The sequence below is a fragment of the Saimiri boliviensis genome, chromosome 1 (genome assembly GCF_048565385.1).
Source record: "Saimiri boliviensis isolate mSaiBol1 chromosome 1, mSaiBol1.pri, whole genome shotgun sequence".
Classification (NCBI taxonomy): domain Eukaryota; kingdom Metazoa; phylum Chordata; class Mammalia; order Primates; family Cebidae; genus Saimiri; species Saimiri boliviensis.
Genome location: NC_133449.1, coordinates 115,326,986 through 115,342,582, shown reverse-complemented (window position 1 = coordinate 115,342,582; position 15,597 = coordinate 115,326,986). Strand labels below are relative to the sequence as shown.

The 15,597-nt window shown below is 51.7% G+C and overlaps 1 protein-coding gene across 8 annotated transcripts in view; it reads left to right on the top strand.

Moving 5' to 3' along the window:
* Positions 1-15,597, top strand: part of NLRC5 (NLR family CARD domain containing 5) — a 93,719-nt gene that overhangs the window by 27,768 nt on the left and 50,354 nt on the right. For all 8 annotated transcript variants that reach the window (XM_010331332.3, XM_074402600.1, XM_010331333.3 and 5 more), the window contains 11 exons: positions 816-1,122; positions 2,272-2,331; positions 3,843-3,911; positions 5,747-7,421; positions 8,477-8,560; positions 8,707-8,790; positions 10,193-10,276; positions 10,413-10,502; positions 12,187-12,246; positions 14,314-14,379; positions 14,867-14,950. In XM_010331332.3, the coding sequence (XP_010329634.3) occupies positions 828-1,122; positions 2,272-2,331; positions 3,843-3,911; positions 5,747-7,421; positions 8,477-8,560; positions 8,707-8,790; positions 10,193-10,276; positions 10,413-10,502; positions 12,187-12,246; positions 14,314-14,379; positions 14,867-14,950 (2,651 nt within the window). In that variant the 5' untranslated portion in view covers positions 816-827. The remainder of the gene's footprint in view (positions 1-815; positions 1,123-2,271; positions 2,332-3,842; positions 3,912-5,746; positions 7,422-8,476; positions 8,561-8,706; positions 8,791-10,192; positions 10,277-10,412; positions 10,503-12,186; positions 12,247-14,313; positions 14,380-14,866; positions 14,951-15,597) is intronic.

Below are 15,597 nucleotides of genomic sequence, written 5' to 3'. Positions count from 1 at the left end.
TTCCATTGGCCAAATTATATGGCTACATATAACTGCAAGGGAGCCTGGGAGACAATCATCTATTCTAGATGACCAGAGAATGTTCGGTAGTTCTAGTACTGAGGAAGAAGGGAAGAACATATCTGGGGAGACAACTAGTTGTCTCTGCCATGAGGTTAGCTCATACTAAGAGCAGCGTAAATGGTTCATGAAAACAAAAATGAGTAAAGCATCCTCAGGAGACTGTCCACAGGGTATAAACTAGACCATACCAGAGAGCCAGGATGCAGGTACAAATGGAGGGAGGCGGTTCAGAAGAAATAGACTGATCTCTGGAACTGATCCCTGGGCAGAGACATCAAGACTCCATGGAGAGCCCACTTCCCTGCCTGTTTTCTGCTGTTCAGATGTAGGCAGTGGTTCTTGACTATTTGACTTCCTCAGAAGCTCCCCTATCCCCCAACTTACCTTCACCAGATCACCCTCCCCCTAGTTCCCCCGTCCCCAACTCACCTGCCCTCAGGTCACCTGTCCCTCCAACTCACCTGTTCTCCAGCTCATCTTCCTCCCAACTCCCCTGTCCCCCAAATCACCTGCTCCCAATTCACTTGTCCTCCAGCTTACCCGTTCCCCAGCTCATCTTCCCCCCAGTTCCCCTGTCCCCCAACTCATCTTTCTCCTGGTTCTCCTGTCCCCTAGCTCACCTGTGCCCCAGCTCTCCTGTCCCCCAACTTCCCTGACCCCCAGCTCACCCCTCCCTAGTTCCTCTGTCCCCCGCTCATCTGCCCCAAGTTTACCTGTCTCCCTTAGCTCACCTAACTGCCCTGTCCCTGCAGAGCTGGCTCCTCATGGACCCCATTGGCCTCCAGCTGGGCACCAGGAACCTGTGGAGCTGGCTGGTGAGCCTGCTCAGCAAAGACCCAGAATGGCTGAACTCCAAGATGAAGTTCTTCCTCCCCAACGCAGACCTGGATTCCAGGAACGAGCCCTCAGATCCTGAACAGAGAATCATCCTACAACTCAGAAAACTGCATGTCCAAGGTGTGGCCACCTGGCAGTCTTTCATCCACTGTGTGTGCATGGAGCTGGAGGTGCCCCTGGAGCTGGAGGTGCCGCTGCTGAGCACTTGGGGCTGTGATGATGGTAAGGGCAGGTGTGAGAGATGCAAAGCAGCTGGGCCGGCACCCAGGCCATGGGGAGCCGTGGGTGGGGTGCCAGGGGCCCACCTGACTCACACAGAGGGTACAGCCAAGCCAGGATCTCAAGTCTGCATTTCTGGGAGCTTCCCAGAAAAAATTCCCTAATGCCCCCCCAAATCTGCTGGGGCCTGGAGGACCCCTCCTTCCACCTGGCTTCACTTGAATTGCTCAGGGAGATAGAATGCAAGAACAGAAAGGACTCGGTGACGGCTTCCAGCCACAAAATCCCACATAGCCCATAATGCCCAAGAGATTGCTTTTCTTTTCTTTTTTCGGTTGGTTGTTTTTTATTGTTCTTATTGGATTTTTGTTTGTGTTTGTGTTTGTTTTTGAGACAAGCTCTGTTGCCTAGGCTGGAGTGCAGTGGTACAGTCATAGCTCACTACAGCATCCAACTCCCGGACTCAGGCAATCCTCCCACTTCAGCCTTCCAAGTAGCTGGGACTACAATGGAACTATGAGTGCACACCACCCACATTAGGCTAATTTTAAATTTTTATCTAGAGATGGGACATCACTATGTTGCCCAGGCTGGTCTTGAACTCCTGGCCTTAAGTGATCCTCCTCTCTTGGCCTCCCAAAGTGCCAGGATCACAGATGTGAGTCACTGCACCTGGCTAGAGGTTTGTTTGTTTGTTTCAGAAGCAGTCACAGGGACTGCTTTCTGCCCTCAACTGATAGGTAGTCAGGTTAACTCTGTTCAGTTCTAGGGGCATTTCTTGGGCCTCTTCTGTTTGCACAGCACTGAGGGGAAACACAGGACATTGAGGGGCAACAGCGTCCTTGGAGAGAAAATGGGAACTCACATATTCAGATACACACAGTGCATATACATGTGGGTATATGCATAAACCCATATGCACAGGCATGCACACCTGTGCACACACTTGCATATACACGCATTTCTGCCCACCACTGCCTTCAAAGCTCACCACCACCTTTTCTCCACAACAGATAACTGAGTGTTCATTTTATTTCTCCTTTGCTGGGTACCCACCCTGTGGGATGGGCCTGAGCCAAGTACAAGGCCAGAACTGGTCCCCAGCATCCCGTGACAGCCCCATAGCACATTATACTCTCCCCTCTCTTGCAGGGCTCACTAGCCAGCTGGGAGCTGAAGAGAAAAGCCGACGTGAATCTCAGCTCCATCATGGTGAGGACTGGAGTTGCAGGGACAGGAAGGGTGTGGTGAGCACTGTTAAGTCCCCACCTCCAAGCTGGAGGAGGCTGGTGGTGGCTGGTCACAGCCATTTCTTATAGGCCATGCTCCTCACCTGTCCTTGACCCATTTGCAAGGGTGTCAAGCTCCTAACTGTGTCTCCCAGCCCCATCTCTTCCTCCTGTGACTTCCAAGGCTTTAGCTTGTCCCATTCCCAATTCTCAAGGGTCTAACCTGAGCCCCTCAGGAAGTCTGTTCTCACTCTCCTGCCCCCAACCCTCATGGATTTCTCTCTCAGACCCAAAGTGTCAGGCTTCTTGGGGAAACTCTAACCCCCCCCTCTCCATTTGTACGCCTTGGACTTGACACTCACCCACAGCTACTGTCTTCACTCACAGAGCCTTTGACTGATTTTCTGAAGGAGCTCAGAAGGCCCAGTGATTAACGACCACCTACTGATTTACGGGTCACACTTCAGTCTCAGCACCTTGATTTCTATAGAGGCACTGACTTGACTTATCACTGCATGGCACTAATGCTAATGGAAAACCCACCCTCTTATACCAGCTCCCCAGTGAATCGAAACTATCTAAGTCCCTGGCCCAACAGGTCCATCTCACTGAGCGGGCATCATTGTCTCATGGCTATGACCAGATTTGATTGATATTTGGCCAGTGAGTCCCTTTTTAGTATAGAATTTATTAAAATATTGAAGTGCTCTTGAACTGGCCCCAGCTCCTAGCTGGGCGAGGAGCCCAGGGCCCTGCTCCAGGCTATTCTGACTGGTCACTAGTGCTTAGCTGTAGGAAAACCCTACTTGACTTCTTAAAATTATTTCCTGAGTCCTCTTTCCTTTCTCCCTCCCCTCCTTTGTCAGTCCCCTTCCTTCTTGTTTTCCTTCTTCTTTCTTCAAACTCTTCCGGAAAGGTAATTAAAGTGCTGCTTGAAAATCCACGCAATGAGACGAGACTCAGCCATTTCTCATAGGCCATGCTCCTCACCTGTCCCTGACCTATTTGCAAGACTCCCTATTAAGTAAGGGAAGTGAGGAAGTATGAGTGAGAAGAAATTGGGATGATGAAAGACTAATACAGGAGGGAGGTTGCAGGCCTGGCCAAATTCACTGGAAACTTGACTTTTGTGACCAGTGGTGGCTTCCATGGAGCTTGATCCTTCCCTGATGGACAGACAGGCATTTAGTACTTGGGGCTGAGTGTTTCTGGGGGCTGCTGGCTGTCAGCCCTGCTCTCTGCATCCTGGATTGTGAGATTGCCAGGCCCAGAACATTCACCTTGCAATGGGGAGCCTAGAAGTCCCCTCTGCAAATAGAAGCTGTGTCAACATGACGCAGCCTCTGCCTGCTGCCTGCCTTTCCAGTACCTGCATGTGGGTGTACTTGGCTGCCTGCCACCTGTCTGTGGACTGGAGTTCCCCAAAGGTTCTGGGTACCCCCTCAGCTCCGATCCCCAGACCCTGCTCCTCCACCACTTCCTTTGCTCTTTCAGGCCTCAAGCGCCCCCATCAGAGCTGTGGGTCCTCACCCTGCCGGAAGCAGTGCAGGAAGCAGCAGCTAGGTGGGTACCAGTGTGGGGAGGAAGCCGAACAGAGAGAGGGGGTTGCCTGGGGGCCAGGACTTGGACCCTGCACCCTGTCCCCAGCCAACAAGCCTCCGGAGGCCCAGTGACTCTCATCTCACAAGTTTCCAGGAGAGGCGGACTGGAGGTCCTGCACAGGCAGAGGCTGGGCTGGCCGTGAAGGGCCTTATCCATTTGGCTGCATGGGGCTTCCCTAGAGAGGGCTCTGCTGAAGTTGCTAGAAGCACCATACAGGTCTCAGCTTCACCATCCAGGATCTTCCAGGGACACCCTATATCCTCAGTGTTGAAGTATGCCCTGGGAGGAGACCAGTTTGGGCATGCGTGGGACTGGGGAGGGGTGGGGAGGCCTGGGAGAAGCACCCAAGGCAGAGCCCTGCGGGCCCATGGGGAGACATGGGGCTGCTTAGGGCAGGCCAGGCCAGTGAGAGGAGAAGACAGGAGACTTCTCTCATTCTTGGCCAGTTCTCAGAACGGTCCTTGTGCTCCACCAGTTGTCCTGCTAACTAGAGCCCTCTCTGCCCCCCCCCACTGCCACCAACCATGGCTATAACCAGGGGATTCACATCCACTCAGAATGGGCCACTACCTTGGCCTCTCCCCCTAGGGTTCCCACAAAAGCAGCCCCAGCCCTTTCCCTGGGTCACCTGAGACCTCTCAATGACCCAGGAATTAAAAGGTTAGTGTCTGGCCGGGTGCAGTGGCTCACGCTTGTAATCCCAGCAGTTTGGGAGGCCGAGGTGGGTGGATCACCTGCGGTCAGGAGTTTGAGACCAGCCTGAGCAACATGGAGAAACCCCATCTCTAATAAAAATACAAAATTAGCTGGGCGTGATGGCATATGCCTGTAATCCCAGCTGCTTGTGAGTCTGAGGCAAGAGAGTCGCTTGAACCCAGGAGGTGGAGGTTGCAGTGAGCCGAGATCATGCCATTGCACTCCAGCCTGGGTAACAAGAGCAAAACTCTGTCTCAGAAAAAATAAATAAATAAATAAATAATAAATGGTTAATGTCTGGCACCGTAGGGGCACAGCTCCCACAGTTCTGATTGGTACTGCCTAGGCCCACAGGTTGTTAGAACTCACCCTTGGGCATTGCAGAACTGAACTATTGGGAAGGAGCACTGGGTACCCAGATATCACAGGAAGAGATTGTTTCAGTAAGATGTTGCAAAGGGGCCAGGCGTGGTGGCTCACACCTGTAATTCCAGCACTTTAGCAGGCTGAGGCAAGTGGATCACTTGAGCCCAGGAGTTCGCTACCAGCCTGGCCAACATGACCAAACCTTGTCTCTACTAAAAATACAAAAATTAGCTGGGTATGGCGGTATGCACTTGCAGTCCCAGCTGCTCAAGAGGCTGGGGCAGAAGGATCACTTGAGACCAGGAGTTTGAGGCTGCAGTGAGCTAAGATCGTGCCATTGCACTCCAGCCTGGGCAACAGAGTGAGACTCTGTCTCTGGGAAAAACAAGAAAAAAAAATACATTGCAAAGGAGGTGCCCTATTTCCCTCCCCCATCTTACTGAACTCTTACACCATGTGTACTATTGCAGAATGCATAGAACCATGACCCACACTTCCCCATTCCCACCTGCCTGTTTAAAAAGCTACCAGAGAGCCTATGTTTTAGAACTGATTCCTTCTGGACGTCTAGGTGGCACAGAAGTCCCTATGGTGCTCTTGATACCCTCACCCTCACCCCCTCATACATACACAGCTGGGGCTAGAAGCTCCCAACAGCCCAATACTGGGCCAAGAGGACCATGAGCAGAGGGCCAAGGGGTCCTGTCCTCATGCCATGTCCCTGCCCCTTGCAGAGTTGGCCAAGAAGTACGTGCAGCTCCTGCGGACCTCTGCCTTGCAGCGCTATGGGAGCCGAATCCCTGGGTCAGGGCAGCCCCATGCCTTCCACCAGGCCTATGTCCCTCCAATCCTGCGCCGGGCCACAGCGCCCTTGGAGACTCAGGGGGGGTGCATTGTGGGGAACCCCAGGGTGGAAGATGGCACTGATGTGAGCATCTCAGACCTCTTCAACACCAGGACTAACAAGGGCCCGAGGGTGACCATACTCTTGGGGAAGGCTGGCATGGGCAAGACCACGCTGGCCCACCACCTCTGCCGGAAGTGGGCAGAGGGCCATCTGGACTGTTTCCAGGCCCTGTTCCTTTTTGAATTCCGCCAGCTCAATCTGATCACAAGGTTCCTGACACTGCCCCAGCTCCTTTTTGATCTGTACCTGAGCCCTGAGTCAGACCCCGATGCTGTCTTCCAGTACCTGGAAAAGAATGCTGACCAAGTCCTGCTGATTTTTGATGGGCTAGATGAGGCCCTTCAGCCCTGCTTCAGCACGGATCCTGAGGATCCTGATGACCCAGGCCCTGTTCTTGCCCTGTTCTCTGGTCTCTGCCATGGGACCCTCCTGCCCGGCTGCTGGGTGTTGGCCACCTCCCGTCCAGGGAAGCTGCCTGCCTGCCTGCCCACAGAGGCAGCTGTGGTCCACATGTTGGGCTTTGATGGGCCTCGGGTGGAGGAATATGTAAATCGCTTCTTCAGCGCCCAGCCATCACGGGAGGGGGCCCTGGAGGAGTTACAGACAAATGGACGTCTTCGGAGCCTATGTGCGGTGCCTGCGCTGTGCCAAGTTGCCTGCCTCTGCCTCCACCATCTGCTCCCTGACCATGCCCCAGGCCAGTCTGCAGCCCTGCTGACCACCATGACTCAGCTCTATATGCAGATGGTGCTCGCCCTCAGCCCCCGCGGGCACTTGCCCACCACGTCCCTGCTGGGCCTGGGGGAGGTGGCCCTGAGGAACCTGGAGACAGGGAAGGTTACCTTCTATGCAAGAGACATCCCTCCACACCTGATGGCCTTTGGGGCCACCCACAGTCTGCTGACCTCCTTCTGCATCTGCACAGGCCCTGGGCACCAGCAGACAGGCTATGCTTTCACCCACTTCAGCCTGCAGGAGTTTTTAGCTGCCCTGTACCTGATGGCCAGCCCCAAGGTGGACAAAGACTTACTCACCCAGCATGTTACCCTCAATTCCCGCTGGGTACTGCGGACTGGACCTAAAGCTAAACTGGACCTCTCAGACCACCTCCCCACCTTCCTGGCAGGCCTGGCATCCTGCACCTGCCGTCCCTTCCTTAGCCACCTGGCACAGCGTGGTGAGGACTGGGTGGGCACCAAGCAGGCCGCTGTCGTGCAGGCATTGAAGAAGTTGGCCACCCGCAAGCTCACAGGGCCAAAGGTGGTAGAGCTGTTACACTGTGTGGATGAGACACAGGAGCCTGAGCTGGCCAGTCTCACTGCACAAAGCCTGCCCTATCAACTGCCCTTCCACAATTTCCCACTGACCTACACTGATCTGGCCATCCTGACCAACATCCTAAAGCACAGGGAGGCCCCCATCCACCTGGATTTTGAGGGCTGCACCCTGGAGCCCCACTGCCCTGAGGCTCTGGTAGGCTGTGGGCAGATAGAGAATCTCAGGTGAGTAAGAGCAGAGGAGAACCGGGGAGGGGATTGGGCTTTTGGGATAGCAAAGTTCAACTGATCTAGCAGACCTCTGCCAAGGGTACTGGATAAAAACCTTGGATATTAGAACGGAATGGCCTGCAATGCAGGAGAGGAAGCTCCATGCCTTGACAGGACCTCTGGAGCCCAAATGGATCCTCCTCTTGTCTGGTTTCTGGACTCTCAGTCTCTCTCTGTCAATCATGGGCTTAAGCCTCAGATCCAGGCTGTGTTGACAGAGGTTGTTGGACTTTGGGCATGTGTATACAGCACACACATGCACACTGTCTAGGCCAAAGTTTCTTCATTCCTAAAATGAATCTGTGACAATAGCTGACTCACATGGTCATTGCGAGAATGAGATGGGATAATGCATGAAAAGCACTCTGTAGCACAGTGCCTGGCACAGAGCAAAGGCTCAGTGTGCATATTAGCTAGAGAAAAGGCTAGGCTGCAGTAACAGAGGAACCTCCTCCCCAAATATAGTAGGTTAAATAATGTAGAATTTTATCTCTCTCTCATGGAAGAGTTGGAGGTAAGTGGTCCAGGTCAGTGGAATGGCTCAGCTCCACACAGTCATGCAGGGATCCAGGTCCCTCCCATTTTGCTCCATCATCCCCTTGGGCATCCTATCTGCACAGTCAAAGCTGGGTCATGGGTATATTTGTGCTCTGTCTTGGGAACAGGAAAAGAGCATGGAGGAACATGCCAATTCATTAATATTCAGTCCTGGAACTAGGACACATCCCTTCCACTCACATTCCATTGGTGAGGACATAGTCACCTGGCCACACTGAGCTGCAAGGGAGGCTGAGAAATGTGATCTCTGGCTGGGAAACCATGTTTCTTGTGATAGCTCTATTGCTGTAGATAAAGTGGAGAATGGGTTCTGGTGGACCATTAGAAGTCTCTGCCGTAATATGTGTTTGTTACTACTACCGTATTAATCCTCATCTGTCCAAGGGGGTGGCGATGACTTCTCAGCCCTGCCCAGCACTGATCCTCTGACACTTTGCTTCTTCTCATGACAGCTTTAAGAGCAGGAAATGTGGGGATGCCTTTGCAGAAGCCCTCTCCAGGAGCTTGCCGACAATGGGGAGGCTGCAGATGCTGGGGTGAGGCAGGCCTTGGAGCTGAGAAGGGTCTTCAGCTGGGGATGCCTGGTACTCTCCTCCCTCTCCTTAATCCTACGCAAGGCAAATTCCTGGCTTTATCCTTTCCCCCTCCCCTTTCCTCTCCATCATCTTTGCTTACTCTGTAGGTTAGCAGGAAGTAAGATCACTGCCCGAGGCATCAGCCACCTGGTGAAAGCTCTGCCCCTCTGTCCACAGCTGGAAGAAGTTAGGTGAGTGATCTCCAGGAGGGCTCACTGGCTGGGGAGATGAGTCACTGCCCAGGTCCCAGAGCCCCACTGGGGCCTCCCTGGGGCCTGCATGTTCCATCAGAGTCTGACCAGTAGTTTTTCAATAAGATCCAGAGAGGGAAGGCATCAGTCCAAGTACTCCGTAGGGCTGAGTCCAAACACAAGGTTCCCAGAGTTCCCAAAGCAAGGCTTCCATCATCTAATATATTGGATCATCTTGGAGGAGCATGAGTGTTAAGGCTCCCTCCCTCTTTCTGTAATCCCAGGAGAGAGGATAGCAGTGTGTAGGCAGGGGTCAGGCACTGTGGGTACACATAACCACATGAAGTGCACACACACCTTCACATTTGTGCACACATGTCTACACTTGCACAGTTGCACAGAAGTGCACAGGCCTATGCAAGAACATGCCCCCTACACATGCTACTCACAGGTGTGCACTTGCATGCAGCACACACATGCACCCTTAGGTGCATGTACACATTCTGATGCCAACACACTCTAACTAATTAAGCTCATATGCACAAATATACTCCTGCCCTGTGTCTGGGACTGAGTACCATGGGAAGGAATGGGACCAGAGACCCTCCTCACTGGCAGGACACTGCTAGTTTATATGGCACTTTTATAATATTTAGAGAAGGTACCCCTTCATCCACACAGATGCAGCCTGGCACTAAGGTTCAGGACTTACCGAGTGAAGATAACAAGTTGGACCACAGTCCCTCTTGTCCCCTTAGCTAGGTATCTGTGAGCAGTGATCAGGCAAAGGTTCAGAAGTATTAAACTTGTTGACATTTTTCTTTACTGGCTATTGAGGGGGACTTTAGTTTTGTCTCCCGTCACCTACCGATGTTCTTAATAGCCCTTACTTCCCTCTGCTCATCTGTTCCCCAGCTAGGAACCCAAGCAGGGCTGGCCTGTGGGCAGGTGGGGAAAGTGAGGTCAGAGAGGAATGTGCTTTGCTTTGGGCTCTGGGTGAGTCAGGGTCACAGCCGAGACTGGAAGTGACGTCTCCAGCATCCCAGTCTAGACTTTGCTAATCACTTGGGGGCCTCAGGCACACCCCAGATGTAAGTGCTGGGAGTAGGGTGCTGGGTCTCCTCCTTGTACCTCATGAAGAGGCTGTCAGTCTGTCTTCTAGATTCCTTGAGCCAGCAGGCAAAAACTTTCCCATGGGAACTGAATAAACACAGAAGTGAGGCCAGCAGAGGGTCTTTCTTCCTAGCTGTGCCTGCTGGAATCCAGAAAGCAGGCCACCAGCTCTTTCTTGGCCCCTGCCTTATGTCTGCCACATGAGGTTGGCCATTCTGTCACCTGCCAGCTGGGGCTTGCAAGTGCCCCAACCCCAGGGCAGAGGGACTGGGCCTTGGTCTCCTTGCAGTTTTCAGGACAACCAGCTCAATGATCAGGTGGTGCTGAACATCGTGGAGGTTCTCCCTTACCTGCCACGGCTCCGGAAGCTTGAGTAAGTGGTCTTTCCACTGCCCCTGCAGCCCAGTCCTCTCTATGCCTGAGTCACTCCACTTCCTTGCCTTGCAAGGAAGGGGGATTCCACAGGAATAGGGGATTCCACTCCTGACACCTTTGCCACAATCATGCAGCCTGAGCGGCAACAGCATCTGTGTGTCAACCCTACTCTGCTTGACAAAGGTGGCAGTCACGTGTCCTACCATCAGCATGCTGCAGGCCAGGTGAGCCGAAGGAAGGGGATCTTGGCCTTTAGGGCCTTGAGAAAAGGGGAGGGGAAAGTGGGATGGGAAATAGAGGAGGCCCCTCATCTGCAAGATCAATCTTTGTGTACCCTACTGTTTTACTCACAACTCTACTTTCACAACTCTACCTTCAGAACCTAGCTCAGACTTGGCACCTGGTACTTGATATATATTGAATTAATGAATGAATGAAAAGGTGGATGGAGATGGATGGATGATTGGATTGATGGATCGATGGATAAATGGGTGGCTGAGAAGATGGGGTGGATGAAAAGATGATGAGTGGATGAAAAGATGGGATGGATGAATGGGTGGGTGGGTGGATGAAGGAATAAGTCAACAAGTTTAGGAAACACAGGCATAGCTGAAGGAATGATTAGCCGCGTGTCGCTCTCCATGGTGCTGAACCAATATTGCCAGGTGGGATCATGGGGTGGGTTAGGTGTCATGTTTCTCAATTATAAAAATTTCTATTTAAAAAAAAATTTGGCCGGGCATGGTGGCTCACACCTATAATCCCAGCACTTTGGGAGGCCAAGGCGTGCAGATCACGAGGTCAAGAGATCAAGACCATCCTGGCTAATGTGGTTAAACCCTGTTTCTACTAGAAATACAAAAATTAACTGGGCATGGTGGCGCACGCCTATAGTCCCAGCTACTCGGGTGGTTGAGGCAGGAGAATTGCTTGAACCCGGGAGGCAGAAGTTACAGTAAGCCAAGATTGCGCCACTACACTCCAGCCTGGCAACAGAGCGAGACTCCATCTAAAAAAGAAAAAGTAATCAGCTGGCCTCAGTGACTTATGCCTGTAATTCAAACACATTGGAAGGCCAAGGCAAGAGGATTACTTGAGCTCAGGAGTTTGAGACCAACCTGGGCAACATAGTCTCTACAAAAAATGAGCAAAATTAGTGGGACGTGGTGGTGCATTCCTGTATTTCCAGCGACTTGGAAGGCTGAGGTGGGAGGATTGCTTGAGCCCTGGAGGTTGAGGCTGTAGAGAGGTATGAACACACCACTGCACTACAGCCTGAGTAACCGAGTGACATGTCTACCTCAAATTTAAAAAGAAAGGGGGAAAAAAACCTCACAGTATTCAAAATTTTTATATTTTTTGTGAAAATTGTTTCTCTGACTTTTTTTTTTTTTTTTTTGAGACGGAGTTTCGCTCGTTACCCAGGCTGGAGTGCAATGGCGCGATCTCGGCTCACTGCAACCTCCGCCTCCTGGGTTCAGGCAATTCTCCTGCCTCAGCCTCCTGTGCAGCTGGGATTACAGGCACGTGCCACCATGCCCAGCTAATTTTTTGTATTTTTAGTAGAGACGGGGTTTCACCATGTTGACCAGGATGGTCTCGATCTCTTGACCTTGTGATCCGCCCACCTCAGGCTCCCAAAGTGCTGGGATTACAGGCTTGAGCCACCGCACCCGGCTTCTCTGACTTTTTAAAACACTCTTGCAGGATTCATCAAACAAAGACATAATCAGGATTTTACATGCCTGATTGGAAGCACTTTTGCCAGTTCTGTTATGTTTCTCTGTCAATTGCAAAATCAGCTTTTATCTGGATGTTTGGACATTTGGGGCAGAAAAGGATGTGCCTGTGGGGGGTGATGTGCTGGTTTCCATTCCCGGGTTCATGGCTTGGTATCTGACCCTGCAGGGAGGCAGACCTCATCTTCCTTCTTTCCCCACCCATGGAGACAACTGCAGAACTACAAAGGTAAGAAGCCAAGAGGCGGTGGGTCTGGGCCTATCCTTAGAAGCAACTTGGGTTCAGGTGGATGAGGGGAAAGGTGACCAAGAGACTAGGAAGAGCTGGAATATGGGGATTCTTCCTGCTACTGCTGCACTGAGGAATGAATTAATGCTTAGGTCGGTAAAGGATTTTTAACTTCCTCTGGCATGTCCAGACCACATCTGGCTCCTGTGGAAGGAAGCATCCCCAGAAGTCTCAGAGGAAGGCAGACCCTTGGGAAGGACACTGTTAAACTGGCATTACTAGATGGTGAAAACTCTGGGAAAACCCTTACAACTGAAAAAAGGAAGAGAGAGCAATTATGGTACCTACGTCTTAAGGTTGTTCTGAGAATTAAATGAGTGACTACACTTGAGGAGTTTAGAGCCCTGCTGGTATGCAGTGGGCACTCAAATGCTGGACATTCCAACTGTGCATGAATTCCAGCTTGGCCATCTTGGACAGGCCAAGAAAAGGAAGCTGCTTTTCCCTGAAAGACTACCCCAGCTGTCCTCCCCGATACTTGCTCTCCCTGGCCAAGACTGGAAGACAGATGGATGTATGCCCCTGAGCAATCTCTTTCTCTTCTCTGGGTCTCAATTTCCTTGCCTGTATAATGACCTGGAAAGGTAGGACCAACGTTGCTGGATGTAGTGGCTCACATCTGTAATCCTAGTATTTTGGGACGCCAAGGCAGGAGGATCTCTTGTGTCCAAGAGTTCAAGACCAGCCTGGGCAACATAGCAAGACCCCATCTTAAAAAAATTAGCCAGGCATGATGGTGCACGCCTGTCGTCCCAGCTACTCAGGATGCTGAGGTTGGGAGGATCACTTGAGCCTGGGAGGTTGAGGCTGCAGTGAGCCATGATCACACCACTGTACCCAGTCTGGATGACAGAGTGAGACTCTGTCTCAAAAATGACCCACTAGAACCAATGTCACTTTCCCCTCCAACTGCTTAAAGCTGTGATGCTCATTAGGATAGCCACTAGCCCCATATGACTATTTAAATTTAAATAAATTAAAATTAAGTAAATTATAATTTTCAATTCATTAGTCACATTAGCTATACTTCAGCTGCTCAATGGCCATAGGTGGCTACTAGCTCCCATAGTGAATGGCACAGATGCCAGAACATTTCCATCATTGCAGAAAGTTCTATTAGACAGGCTGGGCATGATGGCTTATGTCTGTAACCCCAGCACTTTGAGAGGCTGAGTGGGCAGGATCGCTTGAAGCCAGGAGTTCAAGAACAGCCTGGGAAACAAAGTGAGATGCCCATCTCTATAAAAAAAAATAGCTGGGTATTGTGGTTCCCTCCTATAGTACCAGTTACTCAGGAGGCTAAGGTGGGAGGATTACTTGAACTCAGGAGCTTGGGGCTGCAGTTAACTAGAATAGACCCACCGCACTCCAGCCTGGGTGACTGAGTGGGACCCTGTCCCTAAAAGAAAAAAAAATGATTAGCACCAGGCTAAACAGTCTGTGAAACCTGGCTCATAATGTCCTAGCTTCCCTGCATCCCCTCATACTTCCCTGGCCCAGTGGGAGAGAGTCTGTGGTTTACCATAGCCTGGACTCACTGAATATAGCTCATGCTCCTTGCCTTCTGAACCACAGACAGCACATCCACAAGTGGAGACCATCATATCATTGACAATAGCAGCTTCTGTTTACTAGGCTTCGATTTTACACCTATGCTGGGTACTTGGGCATACGTTGTCTCATTCAATCCTTCAGGAACCTATGTGTTAGATGTTTTCATCTCATTTAGAAAAGAGACAAGGGAGCTGACTCAGTGACTTGCCCAGGGCCATATGGCTATGCATGGCAGAGCCAAAACATGAAGAAAGGTTCCATTTGACCTCAAACCTTTTGCCCCTGCTGCTCCACTGAATCACAACTTGAGCACCTGCAAGCAATATTCTTTGTTACGGACTCACTGTGGGTTGTGCTTCAGGGTCTTCAGCCTCTAGAAGCCAAGGAAAGAAGCTCGATCTGCCAGGCCCTGGATGCCTGAGCCCAGGCCAATGTTTGATTTGTTCTTGCCAGAGCTCCAGACCTGCAGGAAAGTGATGGCCAGAGGAAAGAGGCTCAGAGCAGAAGCCTGACACTCAGGTACCTTGGAGGGATCTATTGCCTTAGGAGAGGGATATGATGTGGGGAAAAGGCTCAGGGGCGGGAGAGCAGCGGCAGAAGGGATAAAGGGAAAAGCAGATAAGGGACAGGGAAAGGATTCGCCGGGTGTGGTGCCCATCCTGGATAGCCCATTCTGGCATGAATAAGGAGCGTCTGTCATAATAACAATGGCTACAACTTAATGGACCCTGGCTATACATGCTGGGCATTGTGCTAGTTTTATGTCCAATATCTCACTGTAATTCCTTTAGAATTCCTGTGAAGTACACATTATTATTCCCCTTTGAGAGAGGAGGAAACGGAGTCTCAGGTTAAGTTCCTTGCTCAAGATCAGTCAGGTACTAAGAGGTGTGGCCAGAATTATACCCAGGTCTGTGGGCCTCCTGACTCCCCCAGCCCTGGAAGCTGGAGGAGGTACGGGGTAGCCATCTGCCCTGAGCCCTTCTGTCCCCCACTCCTACCCAAGGCTTCAGAAGTGTCAGCTCCAGGTCCACGATGCAGAGACCCTCATAGCCCTGCTCCGGGAAGGCCCCCACCTGGAGGAAGTAGAGTGAGTATCACGGGAAGCCCTGGGTAGGAGCCAGGAAAGGAGGTTGGAGAGGGTGGGCAGGGCCTCGCCTTTGGGTGGGTTGGTGGTGGGGAGGGCCATGCTGCCTCATGAAGAATTTGGGGGAATTAAATCATCATAATAGCTGCTACTCTTCAGCACTTGTCCTGGGTGGGGTGCTGTGCTAGGGCTGTACATGCCCCCTCTCATTCACTCTCACATCTGATGTAAGCACTGTTACTGTCCACATTTTATGGAGGAGGAAGTTAAGCTACAGAAAGATAAACGTGCTCAAGGCCACACAGGTAGGAAGAGACTAGGCTAGGGGTCAAGCCCAGACAGTCCGGCTCCCAGCCCCATCCTCATAACCACCGTTACCTCTCTTGTTGAGATCTGCTCAGTAGAAACCCCACCACACTTGGCTCTGCCTTCCAAACCACAGCCCCTCAGGGTTCCCCCACAAACCCTCCATCCTTCTCCCAGAGTAGAGTGGGATAATCCTCTCTTTTGGGAATGGAGAAAGTCCCATGATGTCCAGCTCCTAGCCGGAGCTGATGAGAGTAGGGCTTGGGGATGGATGGAGGCTCTGTCATGTCCCTAGGAGGGGTGCCTCTCTAGGAAACCTCCAAGTGGACATGAAGGCAAGAGGA